We start from the raw sequence: 16,522 nt of genomic DNA on the forward strand, positions 1-16,522 counted from the left end.
GGAAGGGTGTGGTGAGAAAACAGTGGTATGATATGGAAATCTTAGCCACTCCGAAATCTCCCTAAACCAATGCCACTCAGAAATCTCCCTAAACCAATGAATACATGGCCCAACCTAACATTCAGAAGAAACTTAGGTATAAAGAAATGAACGCAACGTGTACGAATCTTCACGCCAGGTTCCTCCGAGCTGAATGACACTAAGTCATGCATAGATGTATTTTATTGTCCTAGATTTGCTTTCTCTTGTACTTCTCAAACCAATTCGAGATTGTGTAAGAAAGCAGGGAATTTTTAAAGGTTGATTTAGCACCCAAGGGCAAAAGATATGCCATTGCACTTTTGCCATCTCCACAAGGATATTCTCATAATGTTTATGGGTGCAATGGTAAGACTAGTTTCATGAGGTGAGAGATGGAATGTTCCATTTCACGAGACGAAGCCGAGTGGAATTAAACATTCCATCTGTCACCTCATGAAATTATTCTTACCATTACGCGAATGTGAAACACTCATTATTATTCAACACCTGAATAAATCCCCGTTATCTGATTGGTCAGAGCCGCCAATGGTGTGACCGTGCAATAGAACTTCTATTTACCTATATAGGCATAAGTTTAACCCAGATACCGGCAAATGTATTGTAAAATTGACACAAAACCGTTCATCTTTTCCAACTATTTCTTCTTGAACTTTATTTCCAAGATATTACGTTTTAAAAACCAAAACTGACTTTCAATTGGGGATAATTGCAGACTCATCTTCGCCAAAGTAGCTAAGTCAGTGACTTATTTTCGAACATAAGATCTGGATTACAGGATTCTGCAAGACTATAGAAAAGAAACGCTTTGAAGAAAACTCCAGACTTTTCTGCTGACCAAAGTCTTCTGACGGGGTTAGATTTAATCTTATACGTGACTCATTCTCACAGGCAACTTCATCATAGGCCGGATCACCCTTGACTTCCTCTTTATAATATAATGTTAATAACCCACCAAGGACAGCTGACAACTATTCATAAACACCTGTCTCTCTCGACGATCGCATTGGCTCGTTGCCAGAAGCGCTCATTAATGCAAATTGGTTAGGATGACTCACTACTCTCATTGGGTATTATAATATTTAACAGATAAAACTCGAGTTGCGCACAACGAGACTTGCGGCGCGGCAGCCAATCACAGACGGATCTATTTTTATAGTCATAAATCTCCCACATGCGAGACAGGTTTCCGCCAGCTTTCTGGGCGCGTGATGCACCAAAGTCAACCCTCGATATTTAGGGAGCACCGGTCCGGGTGCCAGGCGCCGTATAAAACCCGATGAGCTCGGCGGGTGATTTTCATTATCATCACTTTTTAAGCGCAACTAGATCGGAGAAGTCTGGCACACGTTGCAAGCATGGATGTGCTATTGTTCGTCTCAGGATTATTTGCTATCATTCCATTTGTCCGTAAGTATCAAAATAATTGATGTGTACATTCAAACTCATTTTTTCCCAAGTCTTTCTTAAATCCACATGTACGGTTTTTTTCCTCTCAGCGCATCACCTGTATGACATTGACATTATTGTATTTTACGATGGTGGGATTTCATCACTATTGTTATGTAGGGTGGTGCAAAAAGAAGGGCACCCACTGCCGACAGCATATTTCACCTTCTTGTTGAGCATATTTTAAAAAAAAAAATCAATTTAATGGTATTAAATATTGACCTTTAAACATAAGTGCGAAAATATGATTGCATATGCATGTTTTGTCTCTGTTTATAGTAGTTTAACAATTTCATGTGCCAAACCTGTTTATCCACGGGCGGCTTTATTCCATCCGCTTGACTGAGCTCCGGAGCTTTGATTTGAAGACAAAACAAACACTATACACTAGACTAACACGTGGACAAACGTGATTTTGGTGACTTGTATGATTCAAATTAACATAGTAACGCTATTATTGAGATTTCAACACGTGTGGTTTAAGAGCTATACTTCACTACATTATACCAAAAAAATTCATATAAGTTGAGCAAGTAGGTTAAACTTCCTGTCAAATGTGTGGGTTTTTTTAGGTTTTTTTTCACCACCCTGTACAGTACTTTGTGATAATATCGTAACTTTGTTTTATGATACCTTTGTTTTACCCTTTTATATATACAACACCTAAACCGAAACTCATTTCAACTCCAGCTGTATGCCTATCGAGTCTTAGCGGTATGGTAAATCGTGTTTACATAGCCTGTGTCTACCTTTGTTTCAATTCCAGATACAGTACCATGGGGCTACCCTGAAACAAAGCCCGGTAAGTTGGAACTGAATACGGAAACAGATTCTATTTTTTTTTGAGGCACTTCCTTGGCTTTCATTGCATTTTGTTCGTAACACCACTCAAAAACAAAGGAAGAATAACCTGTTGAAATTTATTTCAGTTTAGGTATTTTTCGTTGTTGTTAAATTTAAGCTTTAATTGTTTATTCACGGGGGTTTGGCCAAGTACAAGCTTCGGTTTTCTGCCAGCATCCACCATTCATTACTATTTGTTGTATATTCTGTCTCATTTAATTTTTTTTTACAATATTATTGTGATGTTTGGAATTAAATCCAGCCAAACCAAATCAAACGCGATTTCGTCGACAGCCCTAATGACTCCCAAATCTCTCATTGACTGATCGTTGGAAATCTAAACTATTCCCAAGTCTTTAATCAAACTGTTTCTTTCCATTAATGTCCGCCCCCCCCCCCTACAGGCACCGATTACTGGCCCAAGATTTTCCCGTCTTACTGTTCTGGCCTCGCCCAATCACCGATCAACATTGTACCGAGCGCCGCTGAAAAGATGACCCCGGCCTCGTTTGAATTGACAGGATTCAACTCGACCCCGCCCAGAGGGGCTAGGATCACTGTGCAGAACAGCGGACTGAGTGGTAAGAGCGATTATCCGGTTCGCAAGTGACTTCGTCATACACGTGCACGCACCACTGATTACGAGCGCCCATTGGCTAAACACTCAAGTTGCGTTAACTTCCGGTTCCATTGGTGCCATGCTACACCATGTACAGTAAAGCATGGCTAAGTTGAGATGATGTCACACTTACAAAACGGATAGACTTTACTCTAGTCGGATTCTATATATAGTCAACTTCCACCACCCCAGCTGCCATCCCAAGCCATTTGTGAATGCCCTCCCATCAACATCATGCCCGGAACGGGACAATTATTAGTGTCATCGCATGCCACGTTATACGTTAGGCCAAAAAAAGTCTCCGGTTTCTGGAATGCGCGCGCGTCGCCGTAGCCATGCGCGTTGGCAAAATAAAAAAAGTGGGTTTTTTTTCAATGATAGATGATGTCTCAAAACTGACAAACTCACTGGTTTGACTGGAATCCTGCTGCTGCACAATTTTAACGTGTTTTTAGATGAGGTTACGATCGAGAATAAGATTTATGTGGCCTCTCTTGACTCCCTTATATTTGAAGTAAGTTTAGTCGGGCACCATTTGCAGTCATCAGCCGACATTTGAAGAAAAAAACGGTAAAAAAAAAGCCGCGTCGCCGCACCACTTCTTAGGCAAACTCCATACCAGAAACCGGAGACCTTTTTTGGCCTTAAGCCCGGTTCATACTTAGTCTATGTAATAGACCACAGCGATTGCCGTGGTCTATTATGCGCGAACAGATTTGCTGATTAATTAGGCAAGACCCCGCCTCTTGACTTCCTAGATTTTCACCAATCAGCAGGCGCTTTCTATAGGTCTATCGGGTCTTCGGTCATTCACCCGTTGCGCGTCATAGACATGGATTTTTAAAAAAAAATGTCACGGCGCGCGGCGCTAGCGCTCGGTATCATGTTTCGCGAATGCGCTCCCGGCTGTTGTTGTATTACAAAACGATGCATACGAATTGACCAATCACAGCGTTAGTCCTGATTTTGGGATGAAATGACGTCACGGTTTAGTTAAGTCGACTCCGATTGGCTGGCGCGCGGCTTGCATAAATCTGCATGCTTTGACATATCAGACGTTAGACAGGAGATGGCTCCGTGGATAACGGGTGATACTCAGACTAGTTCATACTCGGCGCGAAAGCGAAAGCGAACGCGAATTTGTGACGTCATGGCAAGTATTCGCGCTGCGAATTCGTAAAAGTTGAACATATTTCAACTCGGGCGAATTTCGCAGCGAATGTTTCATGACGTCAAATTCGCTTCGCATTCGCTTTCGCATGAAGTATGAACCGGGCTTGAGTTGCGCATAAATGCGCGTACATTGGGCCTACCATAGTTACGTGTGCATGCATGTGCATGCATGTGCATGCACATGTACATAGTATATAAACATGGTAATACTGCGTTCTTTTGTAATGCGTATTTGTAAAAAAAAGGAAGCTATTATTACAACCCCATTCTATGCAAGAAGTATTCGCAGTGGTATTTCTGCATGCAGCCGCGGTGCTTGCCCTGTTTTAGTTACAACCGTTCAATAGTTTGAACTTTTAAAGATGCCATTTCCGTAGAAATATACAAGATATTCAATTTTGAATGAGACATTCAACGAAAAACAAATCCACCGACGTTTATAGTAAAAGTATTTCTTCCCGAAATTATAACTATTTTCCTAGCGCATTCATTTGGCTCACGCAGTGTGAGTTTGTGCGCAAACTGAAGTCCCTAATTCAGAAGGTTACAGATAGCCAAAATCGAAAGAAGTACTCTTGTTTTCATTTGAAACAAACAACTCCGTTTGGGTTAGTGCACGGGTATGCAACTCAATATAACTATCTGTTTTAACTATCTTTTGCATAAGAGCCCATCCATTTTGGGGTCAACAATTCATTACATAAGTAAATGAGAAAATACTTATGTTAGGTCTATACCTGTTATGGCTCATTTATCACGTTATACCTATAGTATCACATTGAAACTACTTTGTTTTGACTGCCCCAAAAAAGAAACATACAAAAATATTCATGGAAAAGTTAAAACGTACACCTGAACTATGCAAGTCAACGCTTTCAGACTAATAGCAGGGGCCAATTTCAAAGAGCTGCTTAAGCACAAAATTTGCTTAAGCACAAAAACGTCTTGCTTAATTAAATCAGATTACCGGCCAAAACTCCATGCGATTGTTATGCTAAGTAAACAACAGCTAAATACCAGTCACAAGCAATGTACATCACATGGAGTTTTGGCCGGTAACCTAATTTTACTAAGCAATGTTTTTTTCGTGCTTAAGCAAATTTTCTGCTTAAGCAGCTCTATGAAATTGGGCCCTGGTCTTCTAGAAGTACATATAACTGCATTTAGACATTGGGCACCGGCAACTTTGAATTTACAAAATTTGAATGTCACAATGTTAGCTGCATGCTGGCAAGCGTGAAGTGCGGGCTTCAATCCCTGTTAAAAATACCAGCCATGGGCCACTAAACCTTTTATTCTGATTCTATCCAACACCCAAGCGAATAATATCAACATATTCTGACTTACCTGCATGGCAGCTCAGATCAAGATGACTGGCGATTACATGCTGAGTGGGGGCAATCTACCGGGTCGCCAGTACCGTGCGGCTGGTATCCATTTCCACTGGGGGAGCACCAACACCCAAGGCTCGGAGCACACTGTGGATGGAAGACAATTCCCTGCTGAGGTATAAAGAAAACAACCTATGAATGAAAAAAAAATCTAGTCAGATTTATAGAAACCCAGCTGACTTAAGCTGTAGTTAGCTGAGCGACTGTTTTCTGGTCACATCTTACTTGATTTGAATGTACAGGAGAGTTGCCGATGTCACATGAATGTTTTTCGTGAATTGTGATCTGTCATAAAATTGAATCCATCCCTCACACGTGGCCTGCCACTGGCCTAATTATCTCCACTTGGGCATGCGCAATAAAACCAATGAGGCTGTATTTCATAGAGTCCAAATATCAGATGACACCGGTTCCAATGCTACTCCGTGTGTAGTGGTTTAAGTTGATGTTATGACGTCACAATCACAGACCGGATAGGGCTGCCAAAAGCAACACGAGTTCTCCAAATGATTGGTGTATTTCAAGAGGATATAAAAGAATACCTTTGTATTCTTGTGATTGTCGTGGCTTAATATAAAAGCAGTGCATTGCTAGGCGTAGCCAGCGGGGAGGGGAGGGGGGAATTTACCCCACCCCAATATTTTGTAAAGACTGCCCTTTTCCATTCAAATGCCCTTTTTCACCGCTTCCCCCCCCCAAAAAAAATATTGTGTAAAGAATGCCCTTTTTTTTGTTTAAAGAAGTGCACTTTTTTTCTAAACAAATGCCCTTTTTTAAAAAGAAGTGGTGCCCTTTGTTGTGCCATCTGCCATTCCAGGTGCCTTTTTTTTTAATTCCACGCATGTATTGCCCTGAAACGCATCTTTGTCCGTTAGTGGGTATAATCGTCGGTTTTGAACAGCGCCCCCATCGACAGAAAGATGGTACCGCCCCTCCCCCTCCCCCCCCCCCCCCCCCCCCCCCCCCACCCTCCTCGCCCGCATTTTGATTTTACGGAGGCCAAGTGTCCGGAGAAAAAAAACGTGTCTAAATTTCACCACGAATGTGCAAGTGCCCTTTTCATTTTTTTTTAATCCCCCCATTAAAAGTGACCTTGCTACGCCTCTGCAATGTCATGTTAAAATATACTAAGGAAATTGGCAACGTACTGTATTGATAGGGCTTCCAGTTCGTGCTATATGTAAATGAATCAATTTTTGATGGTAGTTCGAACGGAAACTGCTGTGGGGTATTGCACAACTATGGTACTAACTTTCAATTTTAAAAGCATTTCATTCAAATTGTCTGCTAAGCGGCAAAGGGACAAATTAAGGCCGATGTAGAGTTCATATGTTCGAACTCAACGAGATTTACGAAAGCTAATCGATTTTTGTTTTTGTTGCAAGGACCTAAATCGTGCATTCTTGTGACCTATCTCTAGACCGCCTTTCTCAAAAATGAAATTCTACATAATACACGTACCATGTTTCCACCTCGTATCCTCGATCAGATGCACCTTGTGACCTACGACACGAGGTTTGCGTCCGTTGGCGAGGCTGCGTACAAGGTTGACGGACTCGCAGTTCTAGGATTTTTCCTCGAGGTAAGTCTCTCTCTCCTGAATTGATTTCCTCGACCGCCTGGTGAGTGCATGCGTCAAAGAATTAATTCTTCACTTGTGATCCGTCCCTTCGTTACCATCACTGGGAAAGAGTCGTTCCTCTGTCTTTGTACCATAGCGACGGTGAACGTAGAAGGGCGCCCTCAATTATAGTTTCAACTGCCACCTCTAGAATACATGTACTAAAGTCACTCACCGTTTTATGTCCAATGATGTTTTACTTTTAGGTTCAGACAGCGGACAATCCGAGCTTTGTGCCATTCTTGACAGCTCTTTCGAGGACAACATACGACGGTAAGTTCAATTCAGCAGAAAAATCGCTTAACTGTTGCATACTTATTATCCTGCAGTAAAAGAAACGGAGCCATTTTGGACACCTTCCTATAGTCCTACTAGCAAGCCAAAAAGGTAACCTGGTGCCATTCCTCTGACTTGTCTCGCGCAAACGCAGCACTAGCAGTTTCTCAATTCGCTGTTTAAAATTCCAGTTGACGATGGGAGACAAACAATGGCAGCGCATGACACACTTGGCTTAACGGCAAAGATTCCTGCGCCAGAATTCCAGACGTGCCACTAAACAGGGAACGCATTCTCGAAGATGTTATATTCAATGCGACATAACCTTTTTTTAAAAAGAATGCTGCCCTTTTACGTTGTCTTGGTTCGAGACTGGATTTGGACAATGTTCCCGTGGCATACTGGACGGCTTTACCGCGCTCGCAAGGCGTCGGCAGCACTATAGGAGATCCAAAAAAAATTCCAGTCTTGGATAAAGACTACACTCTTTTGAGGCAGGCTTCCATGAGCATACACGACTGCAGGTCTACTTGTTCTTTAGTACAGTAAAGGATTTGTTTTGAAATCATATATTTCTGTTCTCTTCCTTGTTCTCAGGCAGCACCGTCAACCTCGCGGTCCCGTTCCCGATCGCTAGTTTGTTTCCAAGTACCAGCATTATGCAGCCATATTTCCGGTACCGGGGGTCGCTCACCACGCCGACGTGTAACGAGGTCGTCACATGGACGGTGTTCAAAATGCCGATTAGAATTTCACAGAGACAGGTAGAATTACTCATATATTGCCGTCTATGTCAATGAAATTTTGCTTAATGATTGCGACTTGCGTCCTCTAGTTGTAACCAAAGAGCCGGTTTTATTGAAACCTCTTTTCCCTCTCTCTCTTATATTTCTACTCGTTTTGTGTTTGTTTGTTGCCTGTTTTTGTTTTTATGATGACATATAATTACACAAATTAAAAGAAATTGAAAAAAAATGAAATGGCTGCAGCAGTAACATGTGCACAAAAGAGTTCTAAAACGTATTTTAAAGTTTACTTATTTTCAAGTGCAGACTCAGAATTTCAGTTTCATCGCAAGTTGGTAACTCTACATCATGTGGATCTCTCAATCACGTTACTTAATTCTTCAAATTAGGGTTTGCCCTTCACCGACGTATAAACACTGTGTTACCTCCCGAGTGAAAGTTAGAAAAACATGTATCGGCTGGGACTCGAACCCACGACCTTTTTCTTTCTAGTGCAGATGTCTTACCACTCGAAAACCTAGCTAACGGGATCAGTTGGCTGGTGCGAATCTGATGTACACAGCAGCGGGTACTGCATTAATTATTCACTATAGATGGGATTTTTTCAAACTTTCACTCGGGAGGTGACACACCGAGTATGCAGTGTTTGTACGTCGGTGAAGGGCAAATGGCAATACCTAATTTGATTTACATCACCCCAACGCAAAAAAAAAAATCCCATCTCATGAATGGTCTATTCTTTACCTTTACGCAGTTTGGTAACTCTACATGATGTGAATCTCTCAATCTCTCAATCTTCCTCTTTTCTTTACGTCCCGTTCTCATTCCCCAGCTCAACGTCTTCCGTTCGCTTAGGGAGAACGCCGCGGGCACATTTCCTGACATCCCGATTGCGGACAACTTCCGGCCACCCCAGCCGCTGAACGGCCGAATAGTCTACCATTCGGCCGGTATGTTACGCGTCTAGCCGTGGAAAAAGGAGGCCGCCATGTTCAATCCCGTTAATAATCGATTTGACGATCCATGCGTTTGTCTGTTATTTTTGCACCAACCATTAACACTCACAGTGATGGCTTTTATTCGTATAACTTACGTTATATTTAGGCTACTGATAAATTTCATTGGAGCTGGTATATCACGTGACTCGTTTTTGTTGGAAATCAATATACTCTGTGTTGGTTATCTCACCAGTGATTGTCATGTCGATCAGATTCAAAAGAAGGCACCTTCCGAAGTAAAGAAATTCAAAATACCAAGGTGGAGAATTCATGCATTATTTTAGAAAATTCACTTCGTAGTACCAAATACCACGAACTGTTTTTCTTTAACAAACTGTATATACACAAGACTTTGTTATAATAATATGCGGAATGGAAATGTCCAGTAAAATGTCCATTATTTTCAATTCTACTTTTTTTTTCACAAAAGAACCATAGGATTAACAACGGTCCCAGGTGAAATTAACCCAAATAACTACGAATCCAAAACTCCACAAAACAGGATGCTTAACGACAGTGTAGTTCCTGTGTCGTAAGGAAAAAGTTCACCCTTTCAATGTTTTGTTAGGGGTCAGGGATAAACATAGGTTTAGGTAACTATTTATGTAGTGTGTTTCCAATTTTTTGAATACAATGTATATTGGACAAGAATTCTAAATGAAGCGTGAAAATAACCTTATTTTTTTCAAAATTCATTATGGATGTCTTCTTTAATTGTATGTTTTTAAGACAAATATTGATAATCAATTTTTCATGCACGATTTAACAAGTAATTTGCACTTTATAACTTGTAAATAAAACGCACAAAATTGTATCAATGCTTGTTTATTTAACATGATGATCTATTTTCTCGTACTGTAGCTACTGTATTAATTGTCTTCGCTGAAGTCCAAATGCTTATTACATGTAACAGGAAATAATAATCAGCCAAACGTGTACATTAAAGGGCAGGCCCCATGGAACAGCTGAATATCTGAATCTTCAAAGACTGGTCAAATTCTTTTACTTTCTTACTTGTAACGAACTTACAACAAAAGTGGTTCAGGAACAGATCTCGATTTTCACAAACGCAAAGAGGTTATGCATAATACAACCAGAGTAAGAGGAAAATAACTAAAATGTCAAATAAGAGACCCTGGCCACCAGCGATTATTTCCAAAACGACATCCGTTTCCCATCTTCTGATTGGTCCATTGCATGCATATCTAGCAGTGATGTAGTGCCTTGATGCTGGGCCTTGGCCTTAAGGCTACCTTAAGGCTGGATTTTAGGGCCTTGGCCTTGGCTTGAGGGCAAAAGCCTTGGCTTTGGCCTTGGCCTTGAGGGTTCAGGGCCTTGCAATTTTGAGTCAAGGCTCTTCAAGGCCCATAGATTTTTGCATTTTCCAGATAAATCTGTTCGAAATTTTGCTGTTACCATTTTAATCGTATTACCATGGATGAGGGAACCACCCTATAGATTTGTGTGTAGGGCACACTTCCACTTTTGTAGCATCACATTTTGTTACCATTGTAGTAGATTTGGTGCAAAAATATTCCGTACACTTATGGGGCTATGAGATGATCACTTTAATTGCATACAATTATGGAATAGATCTGATTGGTTGTATATGTCTCCCTGATAAGTGCTAAAGATTTGCATGTTTCTGTTATAGATAATGCTGATATTTCTGACCATGTTGGGCCAGCAAATAAAAATTTCCTAATTTCCTAAATCAGTTTCTTGGATCCCCCTTTTGTTACACTTGGGAGAATTATGTGTCAATATAGAAGTAAATCATTATTTTGTTTAGTTAAACCATATTGAAGACCTGAACTTATACTTTAATAGATACAGTGCGGTCATAAAACGGTGTAGGCCTAAGCGAGCATGTTGATTGCAATTAAAGAAATTTTGTTCTTCGTAACGAGCAATTCGTGATGATAAGGGCAGATCCAGGGGGCCAAAAGGGGCCATACCCCCCCCCCAAAAAAAAAAAAAAACAACGAAACCATTTTTTTTTATGTGACGTCGTAATAAAGGCAGGCAATGAGTACACCACCATCTTTTCCTCAAAAAAACATCAGCCAAAATTTTTTTCGGGGCCCTTAAGCGGGCCCGAAGCCCAAGCCATAATTTTTTGACCCACTTTTTTTGGGGGGGACCAACATTTCTTTGCCCCCCCCCCAAAAAAAAATGGTACTGGATCCGCCCATAGAGCAAGGACAGACCGCCCTTGTGTGAAGATGTGTCACTCATGTGACTATGATAATTAGGCCCTAGTTCTATATCAGTGGTCATTTAATAAAACAGGGCCTTGGCCTTGGCCTTGGCCTTGAGGGTTAACCCTTGGCCTTGGCCTCAAGGCTTGAGGGTCAAAGCCTTGGCCTTGGCCTTGGCCTTGAGGGTCAAAGCCTTTGCTCCAACACTGATATCTAGTACCTTGTTCGCCACAAAAAAAACAAGGTAAAATGAGAAGTGAAAAACGCTCACTGGGACTCGAACTCGGATCAACTGATTAGCAGTCAGTACTACTTCCAACCAGTTCGAAAATCGGCTGCCAATCGTCGGTGATTTAAACACCATTATTCCTTGTTATAAAGCCCTGGACATCAACGCATAACGCAGAGAGAGAACCCTCTTTTATATTGTCCGATCTCGTTTGGGAAAAAAATATATTTCGCTGGCCGCCTGGCAAACTTCGTCCTGGCTAAAGGAAACACACTTTAAACGCTTTCTGAGAGTTTCCAAAATAATACGACTAACTTTAGTACACATTTACTCGAGACATTCAGTCGGTGAAATCTTTGACAACACTTATGGTAGTCTTGGCTCAAGAGGTCGTTGTTAATAAGATACGTGAAGAGTCACCCGCCGAAGAGGGCGTTATCAAAACGAACCGCTATCACAAACGCTGCTGCAGTGGAAACTGCATTTTGTTGCAGGCGAGGAACGAGAGAACGAAATATGGCAACCTCGTCCCCAGTGCTTACTTTATTTCCAATCTCGTTTCTAATAGTAAGCCCTGGACAGAAAACTTTCTTCCTGTATCCTGATTCGATGCTGCAATCGGCTAGTATAATGGATTGATACCGTTTACTTAAACTTGTTGTTATATTCAACGTGCATTACGTGTTTTCGCGATCATTTAATGTTAAATTTGACTGGACAATATTCCAGCACAACATTAGTTATGAGCTTTACATAATGAGACCTCGCATGAGACAATCGGTCGGCAATAAATACTTCATTTTATTCAACTGTTGACAGCAAGACCTTCCTTATCGGTGCGCAATTTAAAACAACATTTAAACGGTATGAATCCCAACATAAACATAAACCTCCACAATATCAGCGATTTCAATATCACCCATTTCAATATCACCATCTCCCCTCTATAACAAAAACAATTTCTCCCCGTCCCTGGAAATATTTATCCCCATCCCCGGAAATATTGGTGACATGGTTGACGGGTTTTACGGAAATTAGGCGTTCTGACTAGCACCCTTCACCCTAGCTAGCCCCTTCCCCTATATAGACAATATGTCCTGGACCCTCGCACAATCTCCGCAGGAAACGTTACAGTGCGCGCACGTTGCTAAACGCAAATACAACTTAGGCGAGACTGATGACGAGTCCAAATAGGCTCGCGTGCAGCAGAGCGTCTGATTCTTTATTTGACTTATTTTGAGTTATTGGAGTTTAAATTATCGAGATTTCACTGTATACAGTAATTATTACGAAACAGTCAACTCCACCAGTTGTAATTACTACCTCCACTCCTTTCGTTTCCAATTTACTCATATATGAAATGTGATAGTGCATATTGGTGGGATAAGATTGTAACATTTAACTTGGAAAACAATCGTGTTTTCGTAACTCACCGCTCGACAAATTGATGCTGTTTTTACCCCAGGCGCCGCATACAAACACAAACGCTAATGTAACGCACACGGAGGCACCAGACTATTCCTCATTTGCATACATGTTCAAAAAAATTGCACATGCAAGTGATCTAATACCAGGGTGAGAGAGCAGGTAGTAGTTGGCGCGAACTGCTCGACACCCTGGCGACGAGGTTGGGAGTGACTAAAGATCTGGAAGAGAAGACCATGTTACCCATGTGTTTAATATGAAAACCAACGTGTTGTGTCAAAAGTAATTACCAGTATGGACCATATCTTGATCGATGTGGCTCACAACATCTGGTATTTATGCGCTATTTTCATGACAAAGAAGCAATATGTTTCAGTCAGGATCAATTTAAGTTTACTGATAATGTTTACTACAGAATAAAGTTGTTCTTCATGCTGAGTTCCCTCGAAATGTATTTAGTAACGGTTGTCTGTGGGGAGTTTGGCCTATAGTGGTTATGGTTTATGACTCATGATTAGAGGGTCAGAGGTTCGAATCCAGCTGCTGGCAATATGTTGTGTCCTTGGGCAGCGAAAATGCCCTCTGGTTTTCCTTTGGTACTTCTGTGGTACATATGTTTACCACAGAAATTACCACAGGAAAAGTATATACGACCAGAGTACCACACAAATGTATGTGGTAATGCCAACGCGGTCCTGTGGTATTCTTGTGGTACACATGTGGGTACCACACAAAGTACCACAGTACAGTAGGATTTGAGAAAAGTACCACATACGCATGTGTGTGGTATTTGCCACCAATCATCGATATCCTGTGGTACTTCTGTTGTACTTACTAAATACCACACAAACTACCACAGGTCAGTGGAATTGGAGGAGAGTACCACATAAATGTGTGTGGGATCTTCGATATTCTGTGGTACTTCTGTTGCACTGTACTAAATACCACACAAACTGCCACAGGTCAGTGGAATTGGAGGAGAGTACCACATAAATGTGTGTGGTACCTCCGATATCCTGTGGTACTTCTAGTTGTACTGTACTAAATACCACACAAACAACCACAGGTCAGTGGAATTGGAGGAGAGTACCACATAAATGTGTGTGGTACCTTCGATATTCTGTGGTACTGTTGTACCATGCTAAAAACCACACACACAAAAATGATCTATTTAGGCCGAATGTATAATTAGGCCGAATTTAAAAAAAAAAAACATGTTTCTCGTCTGGGTTTTTGAAAAAAAGAGGAAGCTTAGAGGGGCTTTTTATTTTTTATTATTTATTTTTTTCAAGATGGCCGCCATTTTAACATTTCCTGCAACTGTTGGTGCTTACACTGTTCAAAGACACTTTTAAAATGAAAGACAAGTTGGACGAGAGAACTGAACATGTTTACAGTGTCATTTAGAGTTGCATTGGTCTACATTGAACAGTTTGCATATGCTTTAAAGGGAATGTACATCATTGGCTTTTGTTGTAATTTTCAGAAATGAACTATTTGAGGGGTTAGTATAATAGATCAAATATTGTTTAACTGACATGTTTGAAGTTTTGTGTTCGTAAATGCTTGAAAAAACAAGAAAAACAAAAATGTTTCAGTGGTCTGGTTCCCTGACTCCACTAAAGATGAAATGGATCAATATATAGATGTCGGAAAATTGTTAGGTAAGGGAACCAGTCTATAGCTGGCCTGCAACCGTTCATGAACATGTAACCAATAACAAACAAAATTTGGACTGAAAAAAGTTGTAAATTTTGAGCAGTAGTTGAAAAATAGTTAGGTTTTTTTCGTTGTTTTTTTACTGCATTTTTCAAAATATAAAAATAATAAAAAAATCCAGGCGGCCTCCAAAAAGGGAGCGGGCAGGGACGAGAAACATATTAGTTTTTTACTTCGCCTTATATATGTGCAACTTTAAAAAATATAATAGTTATGCTACCACATAAATTACCAAAGGAAAAGAGATTACCTCCCAATATACAATATACTTAAATTATAACTAAAACACAAATACGAACACACCGACATAAAAACATACATGTACAAGTATTGCCCCAATATGTACTGAACAGTACATGTACATGTACATAAAGCCCATGCATACTTACTTTACATACATGTACAATGTACATGTACAATGTACATGTACAATGTACATGTACAATGTACATGTACAATGTACATGTACAATGTACATGTACAATGTACATGTACAATGTACATGTACAATGTACATGTACAATGTACATGTACAATGTACATGTACAATGTACATGTACAATGTACATGTACAATGTACATGTACAATGTACATGTACAATGTACATGTACAATGTACATGTACAATGTACATGTACAATGTACATGTACAATGTACATGTACAATGTACATGTACAATGTACATGTACAATGTACATGTACAATGTACATGTACAATGTACATGTACAATGTACATGTACAATGTACATGTACAATGTACATGTACAATGTACATGTACAATGTACATGTACAATGTACATGTACAATGTACATGTACAATGTACATGTACAATGTACATGTACAATGTACATGTACAATGTACATGTACAATGTACATGTACAATGTACATGTACAATGTACATGTACAATGTACATGTACAATGTACATGTACAATGTACATGTACAATGTACATGTACAATGTACATGTACAATGTACATGTACAATGTACATGTACATGTGTATTGCAGGGTACACTGTATCCTGCTCCCCACAACCCCATGTGTGACCTTGTGTGCCCTGTGCAGTGTGTGACCCATGCACGGCCCATGTGTGATTCCATACACAGTAGACCTCGTCCCCAGGGTGTCGAGCAGTACGTGCCCACCACTACCTGCTCTCTCACCCTGGTCTCGCGCTGCGACGAATTGATTCTGTTTTTACCCCAGACACCGCATACAAAAAAAACCAGTGGATCCAGTGGATCATTTGCATGTGCAAGATTTTTGAACACGTATGCAAATTAGGAGTAGTCTGGTGCCTGCCTGTGCGTTACATTTGCGGTTTTTTTTGTATGCGGTGTCTGGGGTAAAAACAGAACCAATTCGTCGCAGCGCGAGCATGGCGTGAGTTACGAAAACATGATTTTATTTTAATTAAACTGTTACGATCTTAACGAGACAACATGCAGTATCACATTTCATATTAATATTAACAAACTGGAAAGGAAATGAATATTTTCGAGAAGGCGTGGACAAATGATCGCGAAAACACGTACTGCATGTTGTGAATAACAACACCAAGTACACGATATAAATCCATTTCTAGCCAATTGCGGTATCGAATCAGGATGCAGGAAGGAAGTTTCCTATCCAGGGTTTTGGAAACAACGTTGGAAATAAAGTAAGCGCTGGGGACGAGGTTGATACACAGTGTATAACCATGCAGGGGTCAGGTTTCACGAAAGGTCACCCACACAGCTCCCCCACTGCACTGAGTGTGTGGGAAGTTTGAAAACCAGTACAGTTG

General features: G+C 40.7%; 1 protein-coding gene across 1 annotated transcript; it reads left to right on the forward strand.

Annotated features, from left to right (window-relative positions):
- The first annotated feature begins 1,246 nt into the window (after positions 1-1,246).
- On the forward strand, positions 1,247-10,125 carry LOC119730615 (carbonic anhydrase-like). The gene is made up of 8 exons (XM_038203601.1): positions 1,247-1,449; positions 2,255-2,290; positions 2,736-2,912; positions 5,482-5,630; positions 7,004-7,096; positions 7,342-7,408; positions 8,009-8,175; positions 8,990-10,125. The coding sequence occupies exons 1-8, from the start codon at positions 1,398-1,400 to the stop codon at positions 9,122-9,124; spliced, it is 876 nt and encodes a 291-aa protein (XP_038059529.1). The 5' UTR covers positions 1,247-1,397; the 3' UTR covers positions 9,125-10,125.
- The last annotated feature ends 6,397 nt before the right edge of the window (positions 10,126-16,522 follow it).

This window comes from Patiria miniata, unplaced genomic scaffold (assembly GCF_015706575.1).
Source record: "Patiria miniata isolate m_02_andy unplaced genomic scaffold, ASM1570657v1 HiC_scaffold_22, whole genome shotgun sequence".
Taxonomy (NCBI): domain Eukaryota; kingdom Metazoa; phylum Echinodermata; class Asteroidea; order Valvatida; family Asterinidae; genus Patiria; species Patiria miniata.